Genomic DNA, 23,443 nt, shown 5'->3' with positions numbered 1-23,443 from the left:
TAAACATGTCATTCTTTATGAATGACAAAGACAGTCCTTGGGCTAATCAGTAACAAGTAAACAAGCAGTTCAGCACCCAGCTAGGCCTATGAGTAGTTTTTAAATTGCCAGAATGAAGTAATGAGACACATTAATCCTAAAAAAGTGATCAGCAGTTTGCGAGGTATTGTGTGTTGTGACAGATGGACTGAGCCTCATCACTCGCTACAAGAAGGCATGCTGTGTTAAACTGTTATTTGATTAAGAGGCATAAATTCTCTAATTGTCATGCTTTTTGGCTTCAGCCATGATTGAACTAGCCAGGTTCCAGACCAGCTCTTTCCCTGGTAAGAGAAACAACCCAGCCAATCAATGCCTTACAGGCAGAATTAAAATTAGGCATGTCATCTTCTTTTGCCAGAGCCAGAATCAACACCAAACAGCTCCCACATTTCAGAGCTGCTTCTGAAATGGTTTTTCTTTGGGCTTTACAGTGAAGAGCATTCTTTAGTTTGATACCATTTCCACTTCATACACAAATGTGCATATTCATGTCTTCAGTAGATATGACAAATATTAAATTACCAGCTTCTGTTTTGACTGAAAATGTTGTTGATTTGACAGATATATTAGTCACTACTGAATGGTTAGGAGGGCAAAATGTCCTCCTCTTCCTCCTAAACTGAAAACTAAAAGGCAGTTGAGTCTGATTATCAGGCTGTATTATACATACATAAAAGTCTAAGTTAACTGGAAAAGACAAGTCAACACACCACAAACATGCTGCAGGTGAAGCAACTAAACACAGGCTACTCGCTGCTTTCCTCTCTTAGCATGTATCCCCCTTATCCAGTGACAGCTGTCCTACTTGGGCCGGCCATTAGAAAGATGGATCAAGGCTGGCACGCCATGAATGGATCTGAATTCCAAGTACAAAGCTTATGGAGCACCCGAGTCCAATTAATTACAAAAGCCTGTTTTGCGTGGCACTGCTCGTTATCAGTCTCATATCTGTCTTAGTGAGTAATGTTCCCCCTCCAAAACCCAAAGTAACAACAACTAGCTAACTGATTGCCGCAGGCCAGTGTTTATGAACAAGTAAACAATGAAGCGCAGGCTCACATCTCGCCTGCGCAGCTAATTAGCGAGCACATAATGACCAAAACTCTTCTCTGTATGGAGCGTTCAGGGACCGACATCTGCTGTCAGTTACTTTCAAGAGCCAATCGGATTGCTTCAATCACCATCCCTTCTGTCTTTGATTTGATGCCAGTTTTCATCTGCTCCACAGAACTTGTTTTTTGTTGTTTTCTGTTTTTGTGTGAGCGGAAGTGGAACACCTTGATATGAAAATGTGCTGTCTGTTCAAAGAAGCTAATGCTTGTACATCCTGCCACACTTTTGCAGATAAGGTGTAAATATGATGATGTTTTGTTACAGCGTGACTGTGTATTGTGTATAGTTGTTTTATGATCATAAAAGAAGCTGTAAACACTAATCTTACACACAGCCGAAACACACACACACACACACACACACACACACACACTCCCGTTCATACGGAGCATGGCCACAGAAAAATAAGCCTGGAGCTCATTTTGAGGTTAGCGACGCCTTTTCTTTCCCATCAGGAGAGGTAATCACAGAAAGAAAAGGGAGGAAGCTCATCTAGGTTGACTTTTTCACACTCTCACGCCCAAAAAGCAAGTGATGAGTCAGCAGTGAGACGTGGGTGCCACACAGTAGGGCGAGAAATGAACGTGTCTGGTGCCAGAATAGTGGGGGATCAATGGAGATGAGGGGAAAGAATGAGAAGAAAAGAAAAGAAGGAAGGTGAAGTCAGGGTGAAGGGAAATGGGGGAAGGCGGGGGGTGAAGTGGGACAAGAGGCTGAGATCAGATGGAGTGTTGACAGAAAGACATGGCGGCGGGGTGAGAGGGCAGTAATGTGAACTAACAGACAGTCAATAAGAGCTTTTTAAATGGTGAAGATGGGAAACAAATGGAAACGGGAAAAGAAACAAAGTGTGCCTGCCCAGATATGGTGGCAGTGTGAAGGGAAAGATGAAGGGGAGACTGAGAGGAGACAAGAGACGTTGACGTCGGGTGAGGTTAATCATTGAGCGTGTCGGGGGAAGAGGAGAGCCTTGTTGGAGTGACAGGTCTGCTGAGCTAAAACCCTCATCAGGCTTGCCATCCTGCCCTGCACACGTCAAAGCATCAGCTCCAGAAGGGGAGAATGGAGACGCCCGGCGAATGTTAACCGCTCAAGGCTGTCTTTGAAATAGCCAATGTATAACTCCAAGTTCAACTTCTTCCCCCCCCTGCCCCGAGTTAATATCTATGATAATCACAAGGGCGAGAGCAGAGTGATCTCAGAGTCCCATCTTTCTTCTTTCTGTTGTTGTGTAGGCCTATTAACGAAACACCGAGGAAGGAGGGTGCCCACCTGGTGACCCCCGAGAAGCGTTTAACCCCTACACCCACTCAAGGAATGATTGCTGATTATAATATGGGCTTGTAAAACCAAGTCCTATGAGCTCAACTTAAATGTCATGTTTCCTGATAGACTGACTACCCTTTGTTTGCTGACTGACCCATGCCTGTGGCTCCACTTCGATGCATAATCCTGCAACATTATCAAACTATGTGAGCCGGATGAACATTAATGTCTGATCTTTTACTGTCCCCGTTTGACCCTGCAGCAACAAAATGAAATAACAGACCGCTCTGTGTTTGAGAGTGACCCACATGAGACGTTCAATCTGAAGTCGCTGCACAAGAAGAACAACAAATTAGCAAATTGGGGGATTAAAACACCAAGCTGACTGAGGTCCACTGGGCTGCTGCTGTGTGTCTGTGGCCATCACCCTACTTTTTGTGGTATGTCAGGCACATTTGGCTCTAGTCAGCACTTATCAGTGGCTGTTTAGCAGATTGGATGCTGTATGTTGAATTGTTGGTGCAGGCAGACAGTGAGACAGAGCTGTCTGGCTGTTCAGGCTTAATCAATCAATGATTTCACACATTTAGAGCAATTTCTCTTTATGTTTCGCATCAGCTTGTTCTGTAATGATAAATATAGTGCAATGTTAAATAACACTTTACAGTTTTTAGCTGTAAATTTTTGTCAGGCCTGTTTTCAAGTTGTCTCCTGAGCCTATAATGAGACAAGATGTGTTCAAGTTTAACGTTGCAATGCAAAGCAGTTGATCAGTTGGCTGGTGTGTCAGAGCTCATAGCCTGTTAGTGTGATTCGTCTAACAGGTTTCAAATGGGAGGTGAGCCTCTATACCGTACAAAATTGATTTGCTGGGCTTTAACAGTGTATGAACGCCATAAAAACCTTTTATGCCGCCTGGGAGAGAAAACAAGATATAGGTGAATGCAATTACAATCCTGGAGTGTGGGAAACCCGCCCAGACCTGTCATCTGTTTGGATTGGAAAACAGCACTCAAAGTCACAGAAAGACAAACTTCACATTCATTCAACATGTGTATAAAAAGTGTTCCTAGTGTCATATTATCTCTGATAAAAAGGATTATCCATTTTTAAAAATGGAAGCAGTTGATATCTTTCAGCAAAGAGGCTTGAATGAGTCTGGTGTACCTCAAGCACGTCAAAGCTACTGGTTGAAGAAAAGTGTTTCAGAGCACGTTTTGTATGAAAGTAACTCTAACTTATGACTTTAAATATAGAAGTTGAATCTCTGCTTGTCTTTACCCTTTTGAAGAGGAGAAGTGAGAAAGCGCAAAGTGGAAAATGTCAAGTCTGTGTAACCGGCGCTATTGACATTCTCAGGAGACAAATTGGAGGATTTTACACTTCAAAACTGCCCGTCCTGCTCCATTTAATGCCAAAGGAGCTCTCTGCAGCACTCACTCAGATGTGGAGGTGGTGCAGGCCAGTAGGGGGCACACTTACTTTGTTGCAGCCCATGCATCGTGCCATGCTCAGCACGTGTAGAGTAATTGTGAATCATTAATGCATGCGTGTGTGTGTGTGTGTGTGTGTGTGTGTGTGGGTTTGATGTGTGAGCAAAGAAGAAAATAGGAAAGACAAAGAGAGATAGAAGGAGAAATAAACAAATATCAGTGTGGAGAATATTCTCCCACAGGGAGGAAGGTATCCACATGTCACACAATTTCAGTTTCAGGAGGCTATCAAGCTCACACTTACAGTAATCTGAGGTGGGGAAGTTCATCACAGGGCTCCCAATGGACGGGGGTGTGGTCTTGATCGGTGGTCGAGATGGCAGCCTGGTTGTGCTGCTGGCCACTGGTGGAAATTCACCATTTGCTGAAATGGAACATAATACATTTATTGATAAGACTGTGCTTTCTTTCCCCTTTACGAGCAGCAATGAAATCCTGTTGGTGTTACACTGAAGAACTGAGTGAGCACAGTAGCTGCTAGACCCCTTACTATCACAGAAAATGTGGAACCGCCAGCAGGGGTCATTCTTTCATTTGTACCACCGATGGCTATACAGAGGGAGTGAAATGCATGCAACATCCAGCTCCTCTCCATCCCTCTCCGTCTCTATCTGCTTCTACAGTAGACGGGTAAGCACATTAAATCTGGGTGTTTTGTAGCAATCCATCAAGCCTCCAGCCTCACCACTTTCCCAGGACTGAGATCATAAGCTTGCTGGCACCTTGATCTCTTCCCCCTCAAATTCTGACCCAGAATTACGTCTTCCGGGCAAAAGGCTGGCTGATTGGCTATTACGGTTCCTCTTTTCCCATCCCCCAAAGATCTTCAAATACAGGAAACTAATTTTAGCTATGGTCGGATGCTGAACTGGAAAAACACCTTTCCCCATTCTTTACTTTTCAGTGGAGGCAGAGAAACAGGAGTTCTCATGGTTGCTTGGCGGAGTCACTGAACACATGAGTCAGTTTCTTTGATGAGGTCCATGCACTGCAATCAGTGCCATAAAAGACTGGCCTGAATGGTCTTGAAGAAATCAGCTGCCACATCTGACCAGGGACTGCAGAGTCTACGGGAACAATCAATGCAAGCTTGACAGCTGAACATAAACCTTTCCAGTATTTTCTTGAGCTAAGAAGGGAAGTGCTGGAATGACAAAATCACAGTCCAGCAAGAGGATTACAAAAACCTTTCATGACAAAATCATTAGTCACTGTAGATATTCCACAGCATGTACCTTCAACTTATTTGACAAGTGTGTACATAAAATTATTTTTCATTCCTACTCAGCAAAGGTTTCACAAAACAACATTTAGCTATCAATGTGTTCAGGAAACACTATTTCCAGGGAAAGGTCATGTTTTGTTGAAGGGTTCTGTCCGGCATCTCATATCTTTGCTGGTATGTTCCGTAGGAAAAAAAAGACCTCAGTGGCTCTGTTGCTGGATGACCCTTGTTGTTTTGCGGTAGACGACCTTTGTACAGCTGAGATTATTTCTGGGAAGTGTCAGATAAGGTATGCTGTGGTTTGTGGAGCTGATAATGCTGCCATCATGCAACCATGTGACACCAAACAAGGGCATGGATTCATATCTTGACCCGCTTCTATTCTGTTAGTCTGATTTATAACTTTTACAACTCATGACCAGCAAAATTCTGCATTGGATAAAAAGTAGAGATACAGCATATGCCACCCAACGAGGCTGGGCTGCCTAGTCAGCTTCCGAACTAAAGAAATCATTGCTATTTAAGCCAGGCTGACACAATGCTTCAGTCTATCAACACCAATGAGGGCTTACAGTCTTTTCATTAAACACTTTCAATGTGCTCACAGTAGATACTTGAGGCATGCAAACAATGCATTGTAAATGATACTCTGCTTGTGTATGACGCGCATATTAAATTCCATTTCTGTTCTGCATATGGAATAGACTGTTGAGAGGACAATTACATGGTTTCAGGGCGTATTTGCATTTCATAAGGCAAGAGAAAAGAGCAGGTTTCCGGTTGTAGACTGGCCTGTCTTGTGGAGCAGCAGAATAGCATACAGTTTGTTTACACTGCAGCTCCCTGATATTCTCCATTGGGTTGCCCTGGGTGGCAAACAGCAGTAAAATATGATTTAAAGGCTTCATGAGAGTATTTTCTATCATTTGCTTTGCTCTCCCAAGCCATAGAGTAGTCCTGGATTAAAAAGTTGGGGTACACCAACAACCCATTGATGAGCAGGTGCTATTTCCAAATCTCAGAAAAGAGTTGCATGAGCTGGATATCAATTAGATATCCAACTATACGTTTCCTAATTGTGGTGGGCCAATGAGTAGCCCACATTGTGTCATTAACCTCCTTGGTGAAAACAAATCATGCCTGCTTTCTTCACCATTATTCTGGGAGTGTCTGTGCTAAAACAAGACTTTTCATCTTTATCTATCTAATAATTTTACTGCAGAAACACTCCCTCTCCTCCATCCTGGCTCCCCTGTCACCTCAGGGCTGAAGGCTCACCGTTTATGACAATATGGCAGGGGGCTCCCTCAACAGCTGTTCCATTTGGTCCGAGAAAACCCGCTCACTTTGATTTAGAGCAAACAACTTGACATAAATATCATTTGTGCTTGAGTTGAAACTATACTTTTGGTTCTCTGGACAGACTGTTTTAATCAGCATTCTTGAATTCGTCTTTAAATGTGCACTGGAGCTGTAGACTTTGTAGAGACGTCCCTACTGCAACTTTGTTGAAGTGAAGAAATCTTATAATTTTGGCTTCAAAGCCTAAAAAGACGCAGCACTGCTTACCTTAAATCTACCAGCAAGAAAATCAATAGTTCATTCCCTAGCCATGTAATCCTCACATAAATATGATCATCTATGTCTCCGCTGCTTGGGAGCTTTGATACAGAGTTTATGCGCAGATTTGATTGATCACATACAACACGTAAGTGACTGCAATGTTTGATTGCTTGGGTGGGTAGAAACACTCTAAACAATATTGTCTTTCTGTAAGTAAGACCCTTAGATGTGTTATGTGTACACAACAAGTTCAGCAACTTTTTATATCTTCAACAAAATCTCTAATAAGGCTCACTGCATTGTTATTCTGAGCATGGGGCAACACACTACAGCCGGGCTATGGAACAGACAGACTGGAGCACACAGCATTGGTATGCTGCTGCAGCAAGAGGGGGACTCAGCAGGTCCACCACAGAGCAGCATGAACTAGAGGGCAGGGCAACAGCCGGCGTGGCTGTCACTGTTCATTAGCAGGGCGCCGTAAGCTACCTGAAGCCCACCAGAAGCCGGCCACAGGGGGGGCACCTCGTTACCACCCAGCCATGAACCCAAAATATCTCAAGATTGCAATAGCTCCGAGAAATGTCCACACTACAGACATTTCATGTTAACAGTCAAGCTTACTGTGTGGGCTTCAAGAGCCTGTGATACAACATACTTAAAAATGTATGTAGTACGTCTTCTCATATACATTTGGATTCCTAATTTGTTCGTTTGCATGTATTGCTTCTATGTATGTATGTATCTGAAACTACAGCTTGCTGTTGTACATGTAAGAGAGCAAAGCAGCTGATAAACCTGGGTGAGACCACATTTGAATAAACTGCTTTAATTAGCCCTATATGTCATCACTGTGAGTACGCTGAGGGACTGTGGAACATCTGTTCTGGTCCATGGTGTGGCTCCATGTTTCTTAACACCCACAGGTGCAGGTGATAATTACTAAAATGAACACATTTCAGCAATCCTTGGTTGTATTACATGAGTTACCACATCAGATAACAGATACAACAGCCTAAAAAGATATTAGGGCATATGTGGACCTTTGCAGGCAGTTTTCACATTGCCTTCAGCAAAATACTATTTTTTCCATCCAAATCTGCATTTCTGCTTTCAATCCAGCAATGTCAAGGACCAGCCACTGAGGAGGCACATTCCCAGTCTGATGTTTGGGAATCTCTATAAAGGCAGCTGCTGTTAATGCAGCTCTCTGAATGCAAGAAGTGATGGTACAAGGTGAGAGAGAAAAGGATGAACTTCCTGTTCTGTCTAACCCAATAAACTAATGTAATGATGCTGGTGAAGATGAAACGATAAAACTGACAGCCAGGTTCAACACCTGAAGGGCAACGGATGCATCATCAAGCACACATGCTTGCCAAACTATACATCAAACTAAATCTGAGAGATGTGGAGGAAAAGGCCCACGGTTGGCTGGTCCTCTGCATAATGTGTTCGCAGTGTGTTTGCCCACCAAAACATATTACACGGCTGTGTCATAACGCTCAGGGATCTGTCATGCTAATCACTCACAGTGATCACTCTCAGAAAAGGACGTCATTCGCTGAGCTTCAACATGTCCCATCAAGTGGTCTGATTGATAGGTGATAAAATGTGACTGTGTCATGTGTGGCTGTAGGTAATAGATACCTGGCCTAGATTAAGAACTTGCCATGTGGAAAGTGAGCAAAGCGGGGATAGATGATCCAACAGTGCAGCAGCTCCAGAGGACATAAAACACAAATTGGTGCGCAAATATCTCTTGGAAAATGTCATCTCTTTAAATAAAGAGTCCCTGACCCAGTAAGCCAGTGTTTATACAGGGTGATGGTGACTGGGCTCCAGTAGAGACCAACAGCAATTTTTCACATCATATTCTGCTGATGAATCCATGTTATCTGATTGCATTTTACAGTTAGGGCAATTGTGTTGAGATTATATCTGCTGCTGATTAATAAATTCTGCACATCATTCAAAGGTGAACACAAAACAGATTATGCGTGTCAGTCACACTTTTTATTTCTTATATTATATCTGAGTGAGAACTCTAAACAATGTGCTCCAATATCTCAGCACTATTATGCAGGTTTTCATTTAATTTCTCCTTAATCCATGTATCAAATTAAAGCAGGAAAATCCTACTAATGTCAGACGAGGACACCCATGCCCCTTCCTCTTGAGTCCAGTTCTTGTCCAGGGTGAAGTTAGTTTAACACTGTTTCATTTTAACACAGCTCTTATTGTCAGAGTTATATTCGGGTACAGAGATGCTCAGGCATTACTATTCCTGTCACAGTTCAAACAGGTTTCTCCAGATAGGCAGAGACGGAGGGAGGCACTGAACTCCTAACTTTTATCCTCCTGACACTAGACATGGTTGTCATCTTACTACTGTTTTTATACTGATAAACCATCTCAATTATAATACAAAAATATCCGCAAAGGTGACGTGAGACTTGACCTTTATAAGCCTGCAGTACAACATCAACATACATGCTCTTATCAATCAGAAAGCTATATTATTATTTCAGATTAGAACTGTACTGACATTTCAGGACACATCAAAGATTCTTATAAGAATGCAAATAATATACAGATACATATAATCATGTTTTTCACTGTGTGTCTAAGCAAAGCTGCAGCACTTTTAATCATTCAAGGACATGGTAGGATTTTGAAAATTTTAATAGTTTTGACTGAGAATTTCAAAAAGTTTTGAGCGCATAAAAGAAGACGTGCTGTATTATGGCTTTGTCAAGGGAATGGCATTGAATAAATCATGGATAAGTCCTTGATGAATTCTCCAAAGTGTACAAAACTGCCATTCAGTCAAATATTATCTCTGTAAAAACATGAACATGGTATTGATTATTAATCTAATTGCAGCGGGTCAATCTGAGTGTTTAGTTAAGCTTCTCTGAAGTCCATAAAAAGTGATTACACTTTTTAGAGCAAACCCCATTGTGCTTTTCATGGGCAATCAATCAGGCAATCAGTCTAACAATCCCATTAATTCAGCCAACGTCTGATGAAGCAAGAGTAAAAAAAAAAAAAAGAGAAAAACTCAATGTTTTTATAGTACTCACAAGCCAGGAAGCAGTCCATGCTGAAAGAAATGTTGTCGAGAGAGATGGCTGAACCGGGTCCAGGTCCATCTTCTGTGCTGAACTGCAGCCAGAACCTGCGGAGGGACAAAGCTGTTTTAACTACCTCACAACCTGTGAGAGGTTGGACAGCTTCTAACTGAAATGATGCGGGGAGGAATTTATCGTGCCGAAATGCCGCTGAGGTTTGGCTTTGGAGCGTGTGCGCAGTATGCCTTATGACAGCTCAGTCTATTGTTAAGAATTGTTCGATGTCTCTTTCAGCAGAGACAAAAAAGGAGCAGTTTGACTTCTTTAGGGATGAAATGTGTTTTCTGGTTTCAAATGAAATACTTTCGTGTACAGTTAGTTTAGAAATAGTTACATAAACATGGCGCGCACTGTTACTGTTCTGTCTGAAAGCTTTGGGTGCTATGAAGATAAAGGTATTTTTCATTATAAATGGTTTCATGGCTGCAGAGTTTGATCAGTATCTCATCGTTCTGTTTATTGAGCTCTGAGACAGGAAGTGATTGGGCTTTCTGTGGCTGTGACATAGTAACATCAGCTCCAGTAAATATGATGTTTTAAACAAAAGCTGTTCATAGCTGAGGGTTGTATCTGTCAATTTTAACCTTTAATATGTCAATTACCTTTATGGCAATTATATTTACTCTCTTGCCATCAGCCCGCAGCCTTTCAAACCAACACTCACTCACAAGCAGAGTCTACATATGTAAACTGTCTGCAGTCTTCTGACTTTTATCTGCACTTCAGACTGTATTTCTGATTATATTTAAGCTCTACAAAGGTCACTGTGCAAAGACTGGCAAGTTCACCTCATGGTTACAGACATGACACTCTAATTAGGAGCACAAGCACAGCAGACTACATAAACCAGGAATCAAAAATGAATCACTCTCGAGGGAGCAGGATTATCCAAGCTCCAATGGCAAAGAAACCCCAAGTCAGGCAAACAGAGCTGAAATGCCTTATCTTTTTTTCTTGTTTTATTCTATTTTGCTTTAATTTCTCTCTTCTTTGGGGGGAAATCAGGGCCATAGCTAATTGGAAGGCAACTAGGGTGGGTAGAGCCTTGTGTATTGATTTCTCCTCTTTATTACAGACAAGTGGAATAAAAAGAGAGGGGGATATTTTGTACAACTGTACACATGGCAGGTCCATGGCATAAAACTAGAGTCCCAATGGGATTCATTAGTTTGGTGGAGTTGAGAGGAAAATGTAATGCAGAAAATGGAATGTAAATGTTGAAAATCTGCATTTTTAAGAGGTGAAAAGACTGAAGAAGAGCATCTTGCTTCTGTTTCTAAGGACTTCCTTTGCTGTGGGAGCACTTAAGTATTTGTGTGAGTGTGTTTGGAAGTTTTGTTGGAACGAGAGTAGCATGATTGATCTGCTCTTAAACACTTCAAAGTAGAAATACCAGTTTGATGCATTCAGACAGTCCAAACACGCAGCCTTGATATAATCAAAACTGCCTGTCATGCGGTGTAACAGGTGAGTGTTTGTCGTACCAGTCTGCCAGCCCATAAAGGGGAAGTATGATGAGTTTCCACCCCCTCTCAGATTTGGGTTCACTGGATGAGTGCCACAGTCTGCGCTGCTCCTCAGGGCCTGTGCTGTTCTCCACTATCCACAGAGACAGCGCCCCCCTCTGTAAGCCTCCAGAGCACACCCAGAACCGCACCTGTTGAAACAGCATACATTGGAATTTCAAATGAGTAATGGATTAAAATCGACATATTTGCAGTTAAAATACCCACAACGTTAGAAAAGTTATTTCTATGTTGAGTTTTGGGATATTTGCTGATATGTCTCAGTATACGATATAGCAACTTTAACTTCCTTTGAATATTTGTGGATTGAAGTAAACCAGACAAGAAAGTCATGCACTTAAAATTACATTAAGATTTATCAGCAACAGCCATCTGTTCAGTCCTAATTACTGTAAGATTAATAGAATTCAGCCAGGATCATAATTTGGGTTATTTTGCTATCTGCGCTGCTCCTGCATGCTTCAGCACAAATCAATCTCATTTTGCTGTTTCCAGGAGGGATACGGTGGACGTAAACCACTAAACTGCTCAAAATTAAACAACACACAGGCCGTACCAGCAATTAAACAGCAACAAGAAGTAGCTCTGAATCTAAATCTTGCTAACAAGCATGAGTTGGGACCATGTCCCTCTACAACATTTTATTGGAGCCAAGAACATAATTCTTGCTTCACCGTTTAAGTGGAACAGATGCAGAGAACCACAAGTAGAGACAAGAAAATCCAGACAACTGAGTGCAACACCTCTATGAGTACTTGCATTGTGCTTGCGGACAGCAGGTTGTGGTCCTTATCATCGACTGCGAGAACACATGGTGACCGTTTAAACATCAAGATTACAGGCACCACACAGTGTGCACACTGGGCACGACATGAAAGTGAACATGGTCTGGAGCCAATACCCAAGACTAATATCCTCTACATAGTTGTCCAAGAGCAGACAGGCTAGATTGAACAGCACCGGTTCAGTGTAGAGAGAAGGATTTAGTGTGTTAATCTGGAATCATGGCTAATCTTTGGCTGCGTACCAAGAAGCTATGAAGCGAAGTCTGCGATGGTGCACTGCTGCCTCTACTGCTGTCCACAAATATCACACAGCTCTTATTCACACCTGAGATGCAGCAACATTCTCCTCCTTCATTTTTATCCCTCTCTTTCTGTTTTTTTTACTCTCTGTCCTCCTCATGGATAGTCCCTTTGCTGAGACTAACTTCATTTCTCCTCCGTCTCTCTTATTATCATCCTGCTTTCTGACCTTTTGACCTCCATCCCTCACCTCTGTCCCAGCTTGTCTCACTTCCAATCACTCCCTGCCTCCACTTTAAATGTGCCAAGTAGACATACAATACGCTCTGCAACAATAAAATAACTAACATGACTCTAAATGTTAGATGCAACAGCATCAATCAAGACTTCAAGCTCACAACCTCTTCACCTGGAAACCTGCTCGGTGAGCATCATGATCTGAATAATGTATGACTCCTAACGTTTTTACAACTGGGTCAACAGATACAGCCGGTGATTGACGTGGTCTACCTCACTGTCTGATAGCAGCTTTTGAGAGGATTCTTCAGCTGTTTCTGGAAATAATTAACATGTCAAATTATTCAAAGCTTTCCATCTTTACAGCAATAACAAAACTATTATCGTGACATTCCACAGATGATGGAAATTCCAACTTCCCTTTTACAAAAAGTTATGTAAATTGCCTTTCAAACTGAAAGTCTACGCAAATTCTATTGTTTCTACACTTAATTGCTTATCGCCATATAAACCTGAATGTCAGCACACTGTATCTTCCTTTTTAAACATAGTGGTGGACTCATACTTTTTAACATTATGTGTTGCATGAAAAAAAACACAAATAGTGAATTGAACTTAGTGGATGTCAGTGTTACTTTCCTGCTGACTGCAGCACATCAGAGTTAGTGATGAGGACTCATTACAGGACTAGGAATATAACGCAGCATAAGGATTTTCTCACCCGCAACTGTCTGAATACTGTTTATTTGTGAACAACAGCACACATAGCACGAGTCATGTGAATGTTTGTCAGATTATATTTACAGTGTGAGGAAAACACACTCTTGTGCTCACCGTGCATGGAGAGTTTCTTAAAGGAGGAGGGAAGAGAGGGCTCCTCAGTAACGCTGAGCCACGCTGACCTTTAGATTGACCTCCCTCCACACTGAATGTAGCACCTGTAATCCAAAAACACATTAAACAGATTCATAAATACACAGAAGAATGAAAATCACAAATAAAATATAATATTCATTCCAAAACTGTGACATGAAAAATTGAATAAAAAGTCTTGTTTTGGAGATATTTGGAGAAATGTTGTGTAGCCATAATGAGCCACATTTCATCACTTCTCCCTTTTCTCTGCTTTGATGCATAACTTAACCAATAAAACTAATGAATTCAGAAGAATTCTCAAACAAGGCGCATTTGAACAGAATCACAGCATAAAAAAAAATACAGTTTTTTTATTTTTTTATCACCAAATCTGGAGTAAATTTACAATGCTCCATTTATAGTTTCCCCAGTGTGCCTCTGAGACTTCTGTAAATAGTTGAGAACAAAAACAAGCCTCAGCATACCAAGACTTAAGAATCTCATCGAGAGACACGCTGAAGTCACTGCACTGACAATGAACTGTAGATGTAGGACTCAGGCTCTACATGCTGGAGCTTTTATGCCCAGTGGGATTCTGTTTGCTGCAGCGCAGTGAGCTCTGAAGAACACAACATGCCCATGTCTGACACATCAGAGGTTTTGGTTATCCTTCCACATTCACAAACTGTTAGACTCAAATGCTCAAGATCATTGGTTTAAGTCTTGCTTTAAAGTAACAATTTCCCTTTGAAGTCCCTTTTAATGAGGTATTAACACTATACACACTTAAGAGCGCCTGCAAATAGGCCATTTCGTCATTTAAGAAGAACAGTTTTGATGATATCGTGGGAGACGTGCGTGAGCTACCTGATGATGGGCAGCTCTGTCTGGTAGCCTTGGCTGGAGACTGGAGTCTTCTCCAGGAGAGGCCGCGGCCCGTTATTGACTGCCAACTGCACTCGCCCTCTTCAAAAGAGCAGTAGCTGCCATTGAGAAAGCGGCCTGGAGAGAGACAAGAGAGAGAACATATCAGGACAGGAGAGGAGAAGATGATTAGAATCGGGGGGGGGGTGGAGGGGTGGGTGGGGGTATGTAATGAGTGGACAGGCCCAGCAGGGTGGTGGACAGAACACTCACAGCTGAACTGCCAAGGAGAGAAAAAGGACAGGGGTGGGATGGGGACTGGGGGATCATGGTGTTGAGCGACAGTGAAGGTAAAGAGGTTGAGAGTGTGGGGGCTCGTAGGACTCAATGTGTTGGTGAGAATGGAGGTGCGCTGGGTGTGTGTGTGTGTGTGTGTGTGTGTGTGTGTGGGAGGGTGTTGCTCGCCAAGAGACCCTAGAAACAGAAGCAGAAAATGGAAAAGGCTTGAAGTGTCTAGAGGGGAGATAGGAAAGTGTTGAGGAAGAAGGAAGAGGGTCTGAGGGGAAATGAGAAAGCTGAGGTGGTGACATGATGTGTTTTGGGGGTGGCAATCAACTTGAATCACTTCACGGAATGGCATCAGCCTCTGAAGCTCTTTGGCCACTGACTATTTAGAGAAATAGTCTGTACAGCAGCAAGACAGTGAAAATGTTTTGTTGGATTGTGAAGTGGAAAAAACTCATCCTCATGGAACCACAAAAAGAGGTGCGTGTTTGTGTGTGTGTCTCCTTATTTCTAGTCATAATAGAAATAGTGCAAACTCCTTGCTTTGCAAACAAGGTTTTCTATCTTATGTTTGTTTAAAGAACTGCAAGAATAAAGCAAATACAACTACGTTAGTTCAAATATTTAAACTGCCATTATTTTGCCAAAGGCATATTTTGATTGATTTTTTTTTTTTTTAACTTTCATAACTATTTCCCAGTCCATCTTCACTTCCAGATAACAGAGTTATGTGTATATGTGGTATGTTGTTACTGTATGTATGGGGCTTCACATCAGTTTCAATTTTTAAAATAATGTCACTGAATCCTGCCAAGGTGCTGAAATGACAGTGGGAATACCTGCCATATAAATAAATGAAATAGCATGAAGTGTGACACTCACTTGTGGCAGTGCTACAGTTCAATGCTACACTATTATTTTATGAACTTACAGTGAATGAGGTACAATATTTCCTTGCATTACCAGACCTATAGATGACATACATATTGTTAAATTACTCCTTTTTATAATGAGTTTTAGTGTTGCTGAATGTTTCCAAACGTTGGTTGATAGTTGGGTGATGATATGAGGAGGTTTTGCTTTATGTTCCTTTCAGCCGGAGCTACTGTGAGAGCCCATTACCTATAAGAATCTATAAGTGCCATGATAACAGTGTGCTGTTTGGAAATGGCATCATCCAGATAATGGAGCTTATACTGACCTGAGCAGAGATCATAAAGCATGTATTCTTCAGGAAAAAGAAAAAAAATGTTTCCTTTCTCCATGACACTAATTTTTATTATATAAAACATCTTTAACAGGTTTCAAACACCTAAAGATCATGAAACAAATGGAAAAACTTCCTTTTTTATTTTAAAGAAGTACAAATAAAAACAGCAAAACTGAAGCTGATGTTTTTCTGTGATGTTTTCCTCACAGACAGAAGCTTCTCTGGGATTTTTGGGTAATAAGTGAATTTCATGTTCTCTTGTGTCTTGTGATATTATGAGTCATTCTTCTTGTTACATAAACCAGTTAGTGTCACTTAGATGTTCTTCATGCAAAGCACCGAGACTCAGAGTCACATCATATGATAGCTGCTCGCAACATGAATGAAGAAGTCTGTGATGATGTCACTCCAGACACGTCTCTGCACAGTTAACTCCGTGCAGACGTGTGAATGATCGTGACTCTTGCTAGCAGAGTTATCATTCCTGACTGTTTGCAGTCAGTCTACTCTCACCGCTCTCCATCTCCAACTTGAAACACTTTATGTGAGAGAGAGAGAGAGCGAGGCTGGCATAAGCTGTCATGGCTATTTCATGAAAACTGACATGAATGTTATTTAATCTTTATGGCTGTTGAGTCGAGTGTCATTCAGTTAATAATGTCACTTTCTGCGCAAAGTCAACACTACTCTAAAGATTGCTGTCATGACAAATTGACACATGGACAACAGCCTTTAAAAAAATACATCGTGTCAGGCTTCATGTCATAAAGTGTCATTACACGGGCAAATTGTGTGTGTCACAACAAATTGATTAGATGTGACAGTGTAATAAAGTATTATTCCACTCTCAAATGTAAAGTGTTGTGACCCTGAAATGATTTGTTATTGTCGTAGTAGGTCTGTCTAAACAACAGTCCTGCACAGGAAGTGATTCAATGTATGTTTAGGCATAGTTTGGAATCAACCAAAGAAGAAGAGTGTGTAATGACAAGTGATCTCTGGGTGGAGCGATGATATGTCATCACTGTTGATGCTCCAAGCAAAAAAAAAAAAAAAAAAGGGAATCTTGCAGATTACCACTTTAATGTAAGCAGCATTCCTCTGTAGTTGCAGGGAAAATGCGGTATTGGAAAGCAGTGGGGCGTCTGCAGAATTTAGACCGACTAGGTTCAACAATAGGAAAGCTGTGGAGGATGCGTTCATGCATAATAACGCAGGGGTAGGATGGAGAGGGCGGGCCGCAGGGACTCGGTTTTCTTTATATGTCAGAAATCTTTGTGATTGACACAAGCTAAGTTAGTTCCTCCTGCCTCTCTTTGCTTTTTCCTGTTAATGAGCCTTGGCACAGCTTATGAAGGATTTAAATAGAGCAAATCAGATGACGATAACTCATGGATAGATCACAGAGAATAGGGTATCAGAGAGAGAACACTATGTGATTTGGGTAGCAGAGGGTAATTGTGGCGAGTGATGGAGATGAAGATGGAATAAATACAGAGCAGAAGGTGCAGCGGTAGACTACGTGTGACAGGGTAAGAAGAGAGACGCATATGCAAGTGTCAGGCTGATGAATGAACTTATGGATCGATGCTCTTTGTCCTCATTTGAAAAGGAGAAAGGTTATTACTATTTTAAGAACACATCGAGAGACAGAGAGAAAACCTTGATTCAAAGCAAATGACAGCTGGCCTTCATACTTCTGTGCACCCTCCACATTATGAGGTCGCACGGTGGAAAAGGCGTGCGGAGATGTAGGAAAAAAAAAAAAAAAGAGGCCTCGGATCTTAAACATTTCCTGCAATAAGCCGCTCCCTGCAACGCCCCTCAGTCTGTGTCAAGCACTAAACCAGACTTTCCCTGCTCTGTTTGTTGCTGATGTAAACATAAAAACACTAGCTTTATGATGGCCTTCACAACACATATAATAAAATATAATATTTATATGATTGTTACTCTTTAAATGAAGTCATTCTTTGCTGTAGATGGTTGCTGAATGAAGCCAATGATGTTTAAAAGCTGAGTTTGTGTTTTTACTGATTATCACTTACGCTCTAATTTCTAATTCTGGCTTAGACAATCAAAACGTTACACACATACCTACACACACACACACACACACACCCTTATTATATTCAAATGGCGATTATACCCTTGGGTTAGCCTCTCAGGCCAATTAGCACTGATAAGTCCTCCTGCAGTAGAAAGAGGAGCTGCGCCTGGCTGGGATTTTCACCCTCTTGTTACCCTCTTATCTTTCAGCTCCTATAGTTAGCAAACCTATAAGCACAAGGGAGCGGCCATCATTTTAATAAGCACTGCATGGGAGGATGACCTAAACTGTGGGCAGGAGCAAATTAATTCTGGTCAGTTTAATATGGGAGAAAAACACTGAAATCAAGCAACAACATTTTAGAGGGTAAGACTTTTGAACTGTGTGTCTAGAAGTTGCGAAGAGAGTGTGAATGCATGTACAAGTACATGCATGTGGGTAGGACCAAAGAAAGATCCTCACCACACACACACACACACACGCACGCGCACACACATGCGCACACACACAAACAGCTGGGCCTTGGGGGACTTCACTTGTGAATAAGATGTCAGCGTACTTGGCTAGTGTCCCTCCTAGGCCTCGTGAAAAGCAGAAAACAAATGTGCAAAGAGATAGAAATAACAACCATGGAATATGTCAAGGGTGAGAAATGCTAGCCAAGCATAGCTCCACTGCCTTTTTTTTCCCTGCCTTCCCCCTCTCCTCTGTGTCAGGGAAGCTCACGCAGGCGCTCAGTTGTTGCTCTGTTGGGCAGGATGCAACTGCTTTATTAAAGACGACTCAGTGTGGATGACCGACTTCACAGCCGGGCGCTTTTGATCCAATGATGAGGGCAGGACAGCAGACGCGTGAGTGTCGGTTGTGTTCATTTGTGTTCCTGTGTCACCATGTACTCACGACATAGGTCGCCTTCGTCATCACCGAGCGGACAGTCTGTACTGAAGTCACACAGCTTGTCCAGTGGGATCCCGGGTCCTTGGTGGCAGTGGTACTGGCCCTCCAGTGTGATGTTAGGGCCCGGTGAGGATGCTGGGCAGAGAAAGAAGGAAAAAAAAACCCACACAGTCATTGTTAGTTATTGCAAACTCAAATGCTGCCAGAGTGCAGTCAGAGTATAGAAAGTAATTTGATCGTTTGCAGTGAAATGAGAAAATGTAATGTAACAAAAACAAGAAAAAAAAAATCTACTTTTGGAGCCGAGGAAAAATAGCTCCAGATTATGTCGAAGTTTATTTATTGAGTATTGCTGCGAGATCTAGATGTCAGACACTGAAACACAAATCAGTGACTCTGGGAAAGCTTACAAACAGAAGAAAATATAGTTACAGCAAAAAACGACATCAGTCAGTGATGAAGGCTAATATAACCCCTGACTGTAAAGCCTGTATGACATCCAGACTGCCTGTTCCAACATAAATAACTTGACCGAGGCGGCGTAAACATCTGGCTTTGAATACAGTACATATCCATCAGACAAGTACACAAGCGGCAAAAACAATGACCTAGATACTGCAGCAGGTAGCACAAGGGGAGGGAGCACACACACACACACACACACACGCACAGACACACACACAGACACCAATTTATATCACCAGTCTCAACAACTCGATTGTAACCCAGGACATTTGCATATCTATGCAAATCAGAGAGGTGATATCTCGGTTGTGGAAACTGACTGCTCACCTCCACCTTAATCATCAGAAGCTGATCACAGTAAAGAGAGCAAAACAAAAAAATGGTCTGCTGATGGGGATCTTGTTTTTCCCCTCTCTCATAAGGAACAAACGAGAAGTGATTTTTATCATGAGTGACTGGCTCCGCTTACTGTAGTTTGCCCTTGATCTGTATTATGCAGATTTGTTCTCCATTCAGACGAACTTGGGAGTCGGAAGTCTGATAACGTTGGAATTCGTGACAGGAGAGGAGCAATCGCTGTTGGTTGACTAGATAGGCACTGATGCTACACTAATTTTAACATGAAGTTTGTAATGAACGTACTCTTTGTTTTTCGGATGGCGTAGCTTTGGGTGTGACGTGATACGACATCTTCTGTGCTAATCTTCTCCAGCTCAGACTTACATCAGGGTGACAGGCTCACAAACATGTGGCAGGACAAGATAAAATACAGCACCAATCAACATAATGTTCATAATTTTATGTGTCAGAAGGAATTGAACAAAACAACAAACACTGCCAAACACTATTAATCAGCAATATTACCACTGAATCTTGATGTTGCTGCTACTTGTAGCTACTAAACTCTCCAGGCAACAACCAGGATAAACCAATATTACTGCGAGTGGATGGAATTAATTATGATAAATGTGGTTTGTGCTACTGTTATGGATAAATGAAAGCATTCAATGAAACAGTTTATGTTGCTTGCATGCTTTAGCAGCTTTGATGCAGACGCAGTTTAAGATAAGCCATACATGATCTAGTTCACAATTCATCACTTTGTGGGTGTGATAGATGTAATTCAACATGTGTGACGTCAAGTTTGCCAGTTGAAACTAAAGCAAAAGTAAAATTAACAACCTGCTCAGAAAATATGAAATATAAAAAAAAGTTTCATTACACAAATAAAGTACTAAGTGTCCATAATGACACTACAGCACTTAACAGAATTACTGTCTAATTATAGTGCAGTAGAGGGCTGAAATTTCACAGCTATGCCTGATTCACAGCATTCTGCCTTCCCTTTTTTCCACTGTGAGAAACCTTAAGGCCCAGTGGGAAACTGGCACAGTCAACTCTATGGATTAGAAAGAGGGGGAGGCATTTTTTATTGGACAAAAACACATTAGTCAGGGGCATCCCACAGTCCACTATTGTGGAAGGCCCTTAGAGCCACATTAACATGTCAGTGAGTAACCCAGTTCAGATTCTTTGAAATCATGTTAGCCTGAGTAAATGACTTTGATAATGAATACCCTTTTTCATCAATGCTGTGCTGCACATTATGAATCGTCTTTCAGCGTCTCTCTCTCTTTTTTTTTTTTTTACAAACACACAACACACGTGGCATATACAGCAGAGCACAGAAGAAGGCAAACATACCATTTTATTTAAATGAGAGGAAGCACAGGCTTGTTTGTTTGTGACCAACTGTGTGGGTATACAGCAGATGTGGTCTTGCTATGTGTATTCAGTCATGCTCAACACATGCATTATGCATACATTGTGCTCAGTGGCTTCCTCCTTGTATAATGTTGACACCGCGAGCAGAACGATTTATCAGGAGAGAAAAAGTTATCTGGAGTACACTGAAACCTTTGGGCAATGTATGTAAATTCATCGATTTATCTTAGTTTGATGACAGTCGAGTAAAAAGTATCAAAGTGGTGGTGTCACTTTGTGGAACAGGTAAGTGTGGCTAGACATGGTCGCTGCACTCCTGGCCTACCGCAGTTCTTAAATCACACTTGTCAGATTGTGAAAACAAGTGGGTCAGTGGGGGATGAATTGCCTGTGGGAGTAAGTGAGTTTTGTTATCCGTGTGCTCGGGGGGGTTGGTTTGGCTTTGTGAGGGGAATGATGTATGAGTGGCGGGGAGCTGGATAGGTGACTGAGGGCACAGCAGCTGCTGATAAATGACAAAATAGATGCACAAACACGGGAACCGTTGTCGGATACAGCTAAATGGCTAACAATTAGCGTCCCTGTTTACTGCTTTTCATTACAAAACTAAACATACACTGACAAAGAAAGTCTCATCTTACACAGTAATAAAACAACAACATCATGTAAGAAGATGTGCAGTAGTTGAGCTCATTTAGATGAAGCTATTGTACCTGATACACTGCTGACAATGTTAAATGGAGTATTGTTTCAGATGTATATGGCATGTTTGAAAGCTGTAAGAAAAGAAAACAAACTCACAAGACAAGAAACTAAAAGAACCCTTTCAAGCAGCAACAAAGCAAAGTCTATTCAGAGATCAACAAAGATGCTGTATTTCAGTCACACAGAAATAAACGCTGTAGGACAGGAAGCTTTCACATTTACACATATAGTCTCTTAACCAAGGAGGCTCCTTGTCTTTGCTTTTCATAAATGCTCATTGTGATAAAAGTGTGCAAAATATCAAAAGCATCTCATTCACTTTCTCATTATTGACTTCCAGCTTTGCAAGGTTTCATAACAAATGAGTTTCATTCCAGATTAAGAAAAAAAGAAGAGTTTGCTGCATCAGAGTTGCAGGTCTGTAGTGACTTTGATCTTCTGTTGCAAAGGACAAGCTGAAGGAAGAGAAGAGACAATCAGAGACAGAATCCTGTTGTTTACTGTACTCAGTCTTGTTGCTTTTGTCTAAATGTCAGGAGCCAATGAAAGGGAGCCATCAGTCACAGTCTGTTACGTGCAGGGTAGCAGCATTGATTGTTGACCGTTTGCAGTGGATCATTGTTAAACAATTAACAAGTAAGCAGACAAAAGACAAGTAAAACATGTATATACCTCAATATGCAGTACTCTTACTCACACAGATACTGTACACAATGTTATCCTCTAAATGCCTTAAAATATACTTGTTGTATTCAATGTGGATCATGTGCTGCTTTCTGTTCACAGTTTTAAGTGTGTTTCAAAACAACAGGCAGATGCTCAAATGAACACTGACACAGGTTTCTCATTGTAATCATTCCTCCTCTTCATACTGGCTATTAAAAGATCCCTTCATGATGGATTTAAACAATCACTGAGGGACAAAATCCACAAGCTTCCTTCTGTGCTAAAATGTATTCAAGTTTATTGGGAGTTAATATGAGGCGTCAGCTCATATTAACTTGAATATTTTTCAAAGTTACTTTCTTTTTAGTGCCAAATTGTCTTTTTTTTTTTGTTGAGACCGTCCGTCGAGACACAAAGAGGGATTTGTTTTTACTAAAGAGACTGTAACTTTGGAAGATATCCACTTTATTTGACTAACCCAGACAGCTGAAGCCTCATTTTATCTTCAGATAAACTTTTAAAAACAGTTTTGCAAAAAATGAGGACTGTGGACTTTGGCCCCCATCACTTACACTGAAAGCACATTAGGAGGGGATCTTCTAACGCTCAGTATGAACACATTCACAATCTTAAGAAACATCTGTTTCACTGTTCATATAGGAACCTGACCAGGCTTGATAAATTGTGAACATGTCCTTTAACTGAGCAGCATGATGAACTTCATATGTAGATCTAACTTTATGGAAATGAAACCCATTTAATAAATGTAAAAATACATCCGTCTCATGTCTTCAAATGTCAGTTGAGCATGTTTTAAAGATGTGTTTTCACTAAAGTTTTGTTTTTCCTCTTCCTCCTCAGAAAACCCAATATATCAGATGACCAGCCAAGCTGCCCCAATTTTTCAACTTGCCGTCTGCTTCCAGGATGAAAATCAGGGACTTTACCAACAAGATCAAAAGCAAAACAACTGAGCAAAACAGGAATTAAATGACAGCCAAAATTTAGGACAAAAATTTATCTTGACATCTTGGTTTTTTTTTTTTTTGCATAACTGTAGTGTGGAGCACTGTTAAGACTGTAAAAACAGTCAAATC

At 41.4% G+C, this 23,443-nt stretch overlaps 1 protein-coding gene across 5 annotated transcripts in view; it reads right to left on the bottom strand.

Annotated features, from left to right (window-relative positions):
• alk (ALK receptor tyrosine kinase) overlaps window positions 1-23,443 on the bottom strand; it is a 207,665-nt gene that overhangs the window by 34,569 nt on the left and 149,653 nt on the right. For all 5 annotated transcript variants that reach the window (XM_044375521.1, XM_044375517.1, XM_044375516.1 and 2 more), the window contains exons 5-10: window positions 18,789-18,920; window positions 14,347-14,481; window positions 13,459-13,562; window positions 11,321-11,493; window positions 9,789-9,883; window positions 4,159-4,278 (exon numbers count right to left, since the gene is read on the bottom strand). In XM_044375521.1, the coding sequence (XP_044231456.1) occupies window positions 4,159-4,278; window positions 9,789-9,883; window positions 11,321-11,493; window positions 13,459-13,562; window positions 14,347-14,481; window positions 18,789-18,920 (759 nt within the window). The remainder of the gene's footprint in view (window positions 1-4,158; window positions 4,279-9,788; window positions 9,884-11,320; window positions 11,494-13,458; window positions 13,563-14,346; window positions 14,482-18,788; window positions 18,921-23,443) is intronic.

Source organism: Thunnus albacares, chromosome 15, assembly GCF_914725855.1.
Source record: "Thunnus albacares chromosome 15, fThuAlb1.1, whole genome shotgun sequence".
NCBI lineage: Eukaryota > Metazoa > Chordata > Actinopteri > Scombriformes > Scombridae > Thunnus > Thunnus albacares.
Note: the sequence above shows the minus strand (reverse complement) of the source record. Positions and strands in the feature narration are given on the sequence as shown.